The sequence below is a fragment of the Phyllostomus hastatus genome, unplaced genomic scaffold, assembly GCF_019186645.2.
Source record: "Phyllostomus hastatus isolate PE091 unplaced genomic scaffold, TTU_PhHast_1.1 phas_scaffold_93, whole genome shotgun sequence".
In the NCBI taxonomy this organism is placed as follows: Eukaryota; Metazoa; Chordata; class Mammalia; order Chiroptera; family Phyllostomidae; genus Phyllostomus; species Phyllostomus hastatus.
The window spans coordinates 33,378,776-33,389,709 of NW_025334042.1; the positions used below are offsets into that span (position 1 = coordinate 33,378,776).

Below are 10,934 nucleotides of genomic sequence, written 5' to 3' on the forward strand. Positions count from 1 at the left end.
ATTGCAAGTCTCAAAGTTGTCAGGAGTGTTAGAGGAACATAAAAGATAGAAGTTTGTGGTTGGAGACAGTGGTGCTTAAAAGTGATGTTATGAAAAGCTTGGGTTTTTTTTCTAATAAACAGGCCTCTAGTGGCTGACCTTTGGGATAAGGCTGAGGTTGGGTGGGGGAAAGTTGAGAGATTGACAAGCTTCAGTTCTGGAATCATCATCTACATTGTGCAGATGCTGAAATCAGCAACTGCTGGAGGAATAGTGTTGGAGGGAATGTCTGCTAAAATCTAGGAATGAAAAAGAGTAACTCAGAGACCAGTTGTGGGTGATATAGTCTGACAACACAAGAGTCGAAGAGTCAAAACAAAAGTCAGAGTCATATTTACATTAAAATGAAATCTGGAACCCTGGCTGGTGTGGCTCAGTCAACTGAGTGCCAGCCTGTGAACCAAAGGTCACTGGTTCAATTCTCAGTGAGTTGGTTCCATCAGTTGTGGGCCAGGTACCCAGTTGGGGACATGCAAAAGGCAAACAAATCTCTCACACATCAGTGTTTCTCTCCTTCTGTTTCTCCCTCCCTTCCTCCCTCTCTAACAATAAATAAATATAATATTTAAAGAAATTAAATCTGGAATTGGGGTTGAGATAGAAAGCAAACTTAGGTCCAGGATTCTAAAACCTAATGGTTTCAATGGGTTGAGTTAAATGACTAATTTCAATGAGTCCTTAAGTAATTTAATGCAGGTAAAGCACTGAGAATAAGGGTTGCATGAGCAGGGAGAAGGGTCAATAAGTGGTAGTAATGGTCACAATGGAATGTGTTCTTTGACCTATCCTATTCAGGCTACTAGAAAATAAATATTGTTGATACGTAGAGAAGATATTTCTTCCTTGTATATGTTCAGAAATTCTTACACATGCCAAAGAACTTGGAAAGTTTTACATGTAAAACTGTATTGTTTTATTTTAGTTCTAGGACTATGGTATGAGAGAAAACGTTAGGACTATGCCACATTTAACATGCACCTGCTCTCACCACTTGTTTTTTACATAATGGAACTAATGAATCATAGCTATTTTTTTAATTGTTCCCCATTTATAAAAAGCAGTGACTGGTTGGGAACTCATGAAGTTATATGATTTGGCTCCTTTTCCAGGCAGATTTGTCACAGAGGATTCATGTGGAGAGGAAAAAATGATGGAAAAGATTGGAAAGACATATTAGGGGCAGACTGTGAAAGACATTGTAAGGTGCACTACTTCAGTTGCTCTAAACAAAGAAAGAACTCAGTTCTTCTGTTTCATACACTGTGCCCAGATTAGAGGGCATGGTAGGGGAAGATTAGAGACTGGTAAATCAGTTAGGTTACTATTAAGTCAAAGTAGATTTAATAAGCCTATGAATTACATTATCATAGCCATATAAATGAAAAGGAGAATTTGCAGAGAAGCAACAGAAGACTGGGCGGTGGAATAGCATCCTGAATTCTTGCAGCATTTTATTTCCCTTCTACCATCCTTCATCTCTACTTGGTTAGATTATTAATTTTTCTACATAGAACATATATCATCATGTATATATTAATTAACAAGTACTCACACATTAAAACACATTAATTTAAATATGAGTATTTCAATATATAATTGCTCAGAAGATTTTTATCAAGGGACTAAATAGGCATAAGGGAAGAAGGAACAGGCAAGGATGTAGCCTGAAGAAGGAGAACCTGGTTACAAAGTCAGTGGGCCAGAGAGCTACTGGCATCTGAAGCTCTGCAGGTATCCCTGCAGGTCTAATGGTGGCCTTGAACTTACAAATAAGTCAGAGAAATGAGAGATATTCACGAGCTTTCAGCAAATTCTCCTTTTCTTGACCTCAATCACAAACTACATGCATGTAATCATTAGTCCCAGTAGGATAAATGCTCAGCGAAATTAGTGAAGATTTAGGAACAGATCTTTAGTTGCATCTCAGAGAAGGAAAGAGATAAAAACATGCTGGGAGTAGAGACTGTAAGCCACTGTGCATTTTCTAAGAAATTTTAAAAATTCAGTTAAAAGCCATTTTACATCATTATAATTTAAATTCTATTCTTGCAATCTCATTTCAAGAAAATAGGACACATTAAATGGGATGATCTTTTTTACTGAAGAACTTGTAACAAAATGTAGTAAAGTGTTACTTTTTTTCTTGTAAACCTAAATTTTTCAAGTTTGTGATAGAACCTCATTTTTCTTGGCTTTGCTTATGTTGCTCCCTGGTGTCTGTGGGTTCTGAACTGCAGGCTGTTCCTCTGAAGTGGAGCTAGAAGAGCCCAGAGGCTCTTGTTCAACTCCAAGGTATCCACTGGATTATCAGGGAAAACTGGAATGTTCTTGGGTGCTCAGAGTCTCCCCAAGCAGAACGGCAAAATTTATAGTAGAGTACCTGTCACTCCCTGGGTCTCATTTGTGTCAAGACTCAATCCTGACTATTTATGAAGAAGGCCACAGTAAAAAGAGGATGTCAGGTAATCCTTACCGGCATTTAAACTTCGGGCTGGAACTCTCTTCTGGAGAGGCGGTTCTTGGACTTGGTAATAATACCTCCAAAATGGTGATCCACACAATAGGCATGCCTTTTTTCCTAGACACACCTAATATGTTCAAAACTTACAAAACAGGTAAGGTTGAGTGTGTGTGTGTTTGTATTTTATTGTTTGGATAGTCAAGGGAAAAGAGGACAAAAGAGACAGACTTCTTCAAACATACCAAAACCATGCCAGAATGCCCGAACTGTGTATGTGTAGGAGTCAAGATGGTTAAAAATGGGGGGTGGGAAGGTAGTGTTGAATTTTAAAATGAAGCAAAATACATTAAAGGCTTTTAAAATGTCAGAATTAAAAACATTGTTAGTAACATGCCAGCTGTCATTTTATTTCATGTGCCAGCAAACCCATTTTTGTTCAACAAAACGAAGTTGCCATGTCTTATTTGTGTAGGCGTAGTACAGGCCTTTTGTCTCTCAGCAAAGAGGAAAGTGTTGGAAATAGTATGGTTAATGGGGAAACCTGGAATGAGAATAAGTTTGTGTGTATGGTACACACACCTATGCATGTGCCCGATTCAGGAGTACATGGAGGCCTGCAAAATTGCTTTGAAAGTGAGATTGTTTTCTTAGGTTCACATTAGGGTGAGAGGTTAAATCATTGACTTAAAAGGCACACACAATTTTTCACATTTTTAAAATTGTTGTTCAAGTACAGTTGTCTCCATTTTCCCTCCATCACTCTCCCCCACCTCAGCCATCCCCACCTCTCACTCTTGATCCAAACTCGCCTTTGGTTTTGTCCGTGTGTCCTTTACACATGTTCCTGACAACCCTTCTCCCCCCATTATCTCCTCCCACCTCCCCTCTGGTTACTGTCAGTTTGTTCTTAATTTCAATGTCTCTGGTTATATTTTACTTGCTTGTTTTGTTGGTTAGATTCCATTTATAGGTGAGATCATACGGTATTTGTCTTTCACCACCTGGCTTATTTCACTTAGCATAATGCTCTCCAGTTCCATCCATGCTGTCTCAAAGGGTAGGAGCTCCTTCTTTCTTTCTGCTGTGTAGTATGCCATCATGTAAATGTAGTTTTTTGCTCTATTCATCTATGGGTTCAGCAAGATGGCGGAGGAGTGAGTGGAAGCACTGCCTCCAAGAGAAAAGGCACACACATTTGTTAAAGGGATCTTTCTTTCAAAATACTATCTCATTTAGACTTCAGAAAAACTATTAACTGGCCTGTCCACTATGGACACCTTTCCCCTACAATCAGACCATCTTTGCCACACCTCTTAAAACTGCTCAAGATCTTCTCCTTATAGCTGGATGGAGTAAAATCCAAATCCTAGCACACCTTTCCCCTCTCGGCCCCCTAACTCCACATGCTCTGGGCACTTTCATTCTCACCTGAGGGCCCTCATGTACCTACTTTGCCCAGCTGTCCAAAGAGTGTCTTCTCATCCTTGTCCCCACCCTCAAGTGTTGACTAGAATGTCACCTTTCTAATGAGTCCTACCTTGATTGACAAATTGCATCACCTCCTGCCTGTGTACTTAATGCCCTTTTCTTAGCACTTATTGACTTCTCATATATTTTGTGTGTGTTTTTTTTTCATGCCTGTGCCTTCCCCTTTGAATGTGTGCTCCCTGAGGGCTGAAACTTTTGTCTCTTCACTTCAAGAATCCCCGGTGCCTAGAACAGTACCTGACACATGGAAGACACATGGAATAAATGAATGAATGAATGAATGAATGAATGGAAAATCACCTCCTCAAAGACACCTTTCAGTCTAAAGTGGCATCATTTATTCCCTCCTGACAATCAGTTTCTATCACATTCTGCTAGTTATTTCATTTTCAGCCTCCATCTGTATGTGAAATCATCTTCATTTACCTGACTAAAACGAAAGCTTCACAAGAGCAGGGATCTTGCTATTTATTCTGTTCCTTTCTGTATCTCCCCAAATTAGGATAACACCTAAAGACTCAGACATTTTTCACGTGAATGTGTACTGCTAAATCACTCTTCAGAAAGGCTAAATCAGTTTTTGCTGCCATTAGCAATACATGGGAGCCTCTCCCACCATGCCCGTAAACTCATATATCAGTTTGACAGGCACTTTTACTTTTCAAAAATATTAATAGGGATATATATTTTTCATATATAGCTTAGCTATTTGTACTTTTTACTTTTTGTCATTGTCATCCATTTTTAAGTATTATTCTTTTTATTGGTTTATAAAAGTTTTTATATATAAAGACGTTTTTTCTTTATTACAAGTTGCAAGTGCTTATTTATAAGGTTGTGATTTGCTTTTTAATTTTATTATATGTTAGTGTAAACATTCTAAATTTTATTTGATTAAATATCTTCATACATATCTCTGATCTGTGATTTATCCCATTGCTTTTACATTTAAAAAATAATTCATCCTGAGTTCTGGAAAAAAATTAATTAAAAATTTTCTTTTTTAGTCTTGCTAAAATGTATGATATAATAAAACAATGTTATATCTGTTTCTTTTTTAAAAAGTTATTTTCCTTCCAATTTATATCACTATCTTTATTATATACTAGGTTCTCATATAGAAAGACACATTTTTCAGGACAAACTTTCCTCTGTCATTATAACCAATTGAAAACATGCTTGACTTTTATGTGGACTAACTGGGGAACCACTATAATTTTTCAACCTAGCATTTGTTTGCTTTGAAATTGTCACCTTCATCTTTTTAGAATTGGTTTGTCACTTCAGATAGCTAGCAGAACTGCGAGACTGTAATGGAAACATTACCCCTCATTCAAGCTGGATAGTATTCTTCTCCATGGCAAAGTGCTATCTTTTCCCCTGTGGGAGCCAGCAATTCATTCAAGAGCTGCATTTACCTCTACTTGCTACAAATAAATATGTGCTCATTCTTCAAATAGTACTTCAACATGATTTACCCAAGTATGTTATGCCAACTAATTTTTTTTTCCTTCTTGGTTATAATCTCCTCCCTCTCTTCCTCTCTGCAAGCATTTGTGGAGCACCTACTATGGACCAGAGACCAGCTCTTCTTGGTTCTGGGAATCCAGTAGTGAACAAATGAACAAAAAGTCTCTTTCCTTATTAAGCTTATGTTCTAGTGGGGAGAGGATGCATAAGAGGATAAAATGAAATATATATTGTATTATGTGGATGGGCTGAAGGGAGGGACATGAAATGAGGAGGGAGGGAAGTAGTATCTGGGACGTGGGTACCACGTAGCTGTGCATAGTCTAGGCAGCAAATATCTTTCTGAATAGGAGGCATCTAAATAAGTGTTATGGAATGGTACAGCATCATTCCAATAGTAGATGAGTCTGATGCTAAAAAACTGACAGTTTATTTTCATATTTTCTTAATCAGCTCTCCGAATTGTTTTAGAATCATGATTATAACCTTTTTCCCATCTTTGTCTTCAGGCTCTCAAAGTAAAGCAATCGAAGAAAGACTGATTAATATATAGGGAAAAATCAACTTTCAGATAGAAAAAGTTTTCTGTTATGGATCTTCATGATGAAATATTTTTAATAATTAGGTTAATTTTGTAGGAGAAAAATGGCATATCACCATCATATAAAGATAAAATAGTTTCCTGCCTACTGCCCTTCAGGGAGCCACGTGACACGGTAGAGTAGGCAACCATGGTATCCGACTCATGGCCCCGGGGCCGACCCTCCCCCCTCAGCACTGCAGTCTATGACTTTGGGCGAGTCACTTGAGTTTTGGAACCCTGTTTCCTCATGTTGTGAATTGGAGTAAATTTCTACCTGATGGGTACACTCTAGTAACTAATAGACAAATAAGACCCAGGGATCTAATAATTCACAGTATAGTGAATATAGTCAGTAATATTGTATTCTAATCAACAAACTTACTAAAGTACTGGGTATCGATTATTTCTACCACAAAAAAAGAAGAAATAATTATGTGTTGTGGTCGAGAAACTAACTATTGCTACAACTGCCATAATATTACCATATATAAGTGTATCAAATCAACACATTGTGTCCCTTAAATTTACACCATGTTACATTCCAGATGTATTTCAATAAAAGCAAATAATGCTTGAAAATAAATAATTCATGTGCCTAAAATAGAAAACCTACTCAAAACCTTGAGTCCTTGTTTTTTACTAGATTTGATTGTTTTTTAACAGAGGTGAATTACGTGGAAGAAAGCTTTACCCAATGATTTTTATGAGTTATAGACTGCTGGTGAGGGTGACATTTCATTCCCTATACAAGGCACTTTGGGCATAAGAATATTGTTTTCAGAGTCCAAGGTATGTTGGCCATTGTAAAAATTTATACAGTTTAAAGTCAATGCTTTTATTTTTAGAAATATTCAAAGCTTGTACATTGTGTAAGAAGTCATGTTTCTGTGGGCAATGAGTTAAGTGTGAGGCGATCGAGGTTGGTCAGGCCCAATAGAGAAACTGCTCCGTGGGCCACTGGACTGACTGGTAAACCATCCAGAATTGTGATTTCTGGACATGGCTAAGATATATGGGGTGCAAAACAATGTTTTCAATTGTGGTTGTGATTTTACACCACGAAGAGCCTTTTCTGAGGCCATAATTCTCGTGGGTCAGAAGATCTGGGTTTGAAATGTTGACTGGTTCTGGACCAGTTGTTATCTCTCTATCAGAGTTTTCTTTAGAGTGATATTATAATAATAAAAGGTTAGAATGAGTTTTAAAACAAACTACACAAATATTGGATGCTAGCATTATAAATGTAACCTCTATGGAATTCAGAGTTATCTGTCAGATTGCATTTTAGAGCATGTGATTAGTGAGGATTTTCTACTCTTGACGAGTGAGCATAGGTAACTGAAAGCTTGTTTCTCTCCTTGGCACCAAAAATCACTGCAAACATATATCTGGGGGAAAGTTCAGTAAGTAATAAAGAAAAGCATGCATATCCCATGAAAAGTTTTTTTCCCCCGAAACACTATGTTAAGAATGTTGGTTTCAGATGGAACTGTGCATGGGACCCGCATTGCCTGCATTTACCTCACATTACCTCCCATGGACCCCGGACTGTGCCAAACACAGTTCCAAGAGAGGGGCTGGTTCTCCGTGTCTTTGCACGTTTCAGGTAGAGACGTGTCAGGGACACTGACCACCTACTGTTAACTTTCTTAGAGAAGAAAATTTGCAGCTTTGATCTGAAAAGGCATATAACAAACCTTTTAAAAATTAGTTTTATTCTCATTTCCTTTTCTTTCTTTATTTCTAGGTCCAAAAGTCAGTAAAATAACCAGACTTCCTCAGAGTTCAAACCAAGAGCACGTGGCCACTTGTAACAATGTTATTCTGACCAAACCAGTAGGAATCATACAGATCCCAAGATATTTTCGCAGAACTACTAGGACATGAGGAGGACTGTTAATTATGATGAAGGAAGTATCTGAAGGATTACTTGACAGGTAGCAACCCTTAGTATGTGCCTGAAGCATTATTTTTCACCTGATCTGAAGCCTTTAATATACAAAAGCTGATTGTAAGGTTATTCCCATTAATAAATTGTACTTTTGAATTAAAGAGATCATTTATCAGGCAAAGTGGAAATTCAAATCTGAAAGAGTTTTAGAGATTAAAAAAATATATGTAGAATCTTCTAGCACTTAGTAGGTACTCAATAGGTAGTTCTTAAATTTTCAGAATTTTCCTGGAATTAAACAATAAGATAGATTTAAACAGATAAATGAAAAATGAAATTTTATGTAGTATCAATCTGAAGTAAATTTATGTGATTTTGGGGACGTTTGAGGAAATTCAGACAAGAGTAGATCCTTAACTCTAAGAGACTGCCAGTCAGAATTCAGAGTACTTTACATGATTAACCAGCCATTCACCATGGTAGGTGAATTTACTTAAAACTTCTGACCAAGTAAGTATTAGAGAATCTTTTTTAATTGTTGTCAGTTAAAGTAGAAATCTTTCTTTCACCCAAGCACAAAAAAAAACAGATATAAAAACTAAGGCAAACTAAGTCAATTACAGTGAGGCATTAAATTCTGAACAAACTAAATAACAGTACAGGCTGTTCAGAAATCATTTCTGATGTTCTTCCATCTGTGCCATGGATGCCACTGGAGGTTGTTAGCCCCTCCAAATCACATCATTCGCCTAGACATTATCAACTTCCAGATGAAAGTGACAGCCTTGGCCTGCCAGGGTCACCTGTGGGTTATGAAGGACTTGGATCAGGCAAAAAAATTAATAGGTAACTAGTCTCCCATGAAAAACTATGTTTTTGATGTTATTTTATTAAATATTCTTAAACTGTTTTATATTCAGAGTATGCCTTACAGGTGATATAAATTCATCTCTTATATGATATTGAAATAGGTTACTGTTACTGTTTTGATTTTAAAAAATTTATAATTGACGTTAACCAAATACTCCCTTCAATTAAGTTGACAACTAAACCCAACGAACTCTATGCTGCTTACTTGGGTCATACCTAGACTAAACTTGCCCAGAGATACCAAAAATAAAGGATGAATAATGCAGTTTTATACAAACATAGCATAAGAAAATTAAGACTATAACATCAATTAAGCAAAATAATATTTATAAGAAAAGGCATTAAATGGGTTTGTCAACTAGATAGTAACCAGAAACCTGATTATAGTGACAAATTTATTATTCTAAAAAAGAGAGAGAGAGAGATCTAGAGGTATGTGGATACATAAGTTCAACAGTTAAACTCTGCTGAGACTAAAGTTACTGCAGTTTTCTTGGCCTTTTCCTAATAGTTCCATAATGACGATTTCAGTCCTTGCCATTACCCTGGAGAAAAAAGGGAGAAGGGGCATGGGGAAGGATTATCACCATGGACAAAGCAAACACGTTTCCCAGAATCCTGTAGCAGGTTTAAGTTTCTTTGACCAGTTTTGCCACGCGACCACAGGGCACTGGGAGAAGGGAGATGGAAACAGGGTTTAGGCTAGTGGATCAACGGTACCCTATGCGATGGGATCTGATGGTCCTGGGTTCAAATCTCAGTTCTACCACCTGGTAGTTCAATGTCTTTGGGATTGTTCCCAAAGCTTTCTGAGACTCAGCTTCCTCATTCATGACATGCAGTAATAATATCTACCTGTTGCTTTTCATGTGATTCATGAGAATGGACACCCCACCATCACTGCCACATACTTGTACACATGGACTATAAATTCCCAGTATTCTTAAAAATACAGATACCTACTGACATAAGGTGCCTGCCCAGAGGGAGAGCATATATGGCATTTTGCTGGACTTTGGCTTCCTGAAAGTGAAAAACAACCCAGATGCCAGAGTTGATAAATCAGTCAATTGTGAAACCACTGTCACTTTTTCCTTTGGACTTACATTACCATCCCAGAAGGGAATGTTAATAAATGCAGAGCTTCCCTGGTTCCTGAGACAACTTTGCATCGATAGCATCATAGCTTCTTGTGGGGAGAGGTAGGATCTGGGCCCAGCATCCTTATAAATTATCTGTGCTTCTTCCTTTCTTGCCTTACAAAACACTTGCTGTTTGAACTGCCTCATAAGGTGGTTTTGAGAATTTAATAACAATGTATGTTAATTAATATAAAAGAAACCAAGCTTCTGCTGTGTTTCAGTTAGAAATATACATTCTTATTTCTATCCTTTAAACTGTGCTGCTCGGAAGAAAAGATTAGACTGTTGTTTCCCTATTGTCTTTCCATGCATGAGTTGTCTGAGTACCCAGTTTGGAAGAACAAAGAAATAAAGAAAGGCAGGGAGATAGTACATCAGCTGTATCAGTTATAATTCATAATGTTAATGAACTACATACCTATTCTTCTTTACTTAGAATTAGTTCTTAAAACATATGCACTACTTCCCATCTCCACCCCAGAAAGTTGTAATGATCCTATTTCAATTTTTGCAAGTAAATTTTACAAGCTCCAGGAGCTAACTCAGTGCTTGAGGTCAATAGGTTGTTCAATGAATATTTAACATTACCAAGTACTATGATTTATCCCTATAATGCAAGGGTCATTTTTTTTAATATTGAAAAATATGTGTCATATAACTAGGTCAAATTAAGAAAACTAGGTATAAATTATACACAGCAATTATACCTTTAAAGTCATACCAGTAAAAAGTAGTTAACAGATGTCATGGAAAAATGACTTCGATTATAGTTAGCAACAAAAACTTTAAAGATAGGAATAACCCTAAAATAATATATGAGATATGTCATCAAATGTAAAACTTGAAACACGCATACACATCCACCACACCCCCAACCCCCCCCCCCCAACACACAGATCAGAATAGAGAAAGGTAGCATGTTCTAATACTGGAAGACAAAATTAAAATTAATTTACCCCAAATTAATTTACAAATATATTTTCTAACAAA

General features: G+C 37.0%; 1 protein-coding gene across 1 annotated transcript in view; it reads left to right on the forward strand.

Moving 5' to 3' along the window:
• OVCH1 (ovochymase 1) overlaps positions 1 to 8,786 on the forward strand; it is a 39,076-nt gene extending 30,290 nt beyond the window's left edge. The window contains 6 exon segments of the mRNA XM_045830121.1: positions 2,277 to 2,654; positions 5,449 to 5,470; positions 6,705 to 6,792; positions 6,887 to 7,010; positions 7,789 to 7,921; positions 8,636 to 8,786. Coding sequence (XP_045686077.1) covers positions 2,277 to 2,654; positions 5,449 to 5,470; positions 6,705 to 6,792; positions 6,887 to 7,010; positions 7,789 to 7,921; positions 8,636 to 8,786 — 896 coding nt within the window.
• The last annotated feature ends 2,148 nt before the right edge of the window (positions 8,787 to 10,934 follow it).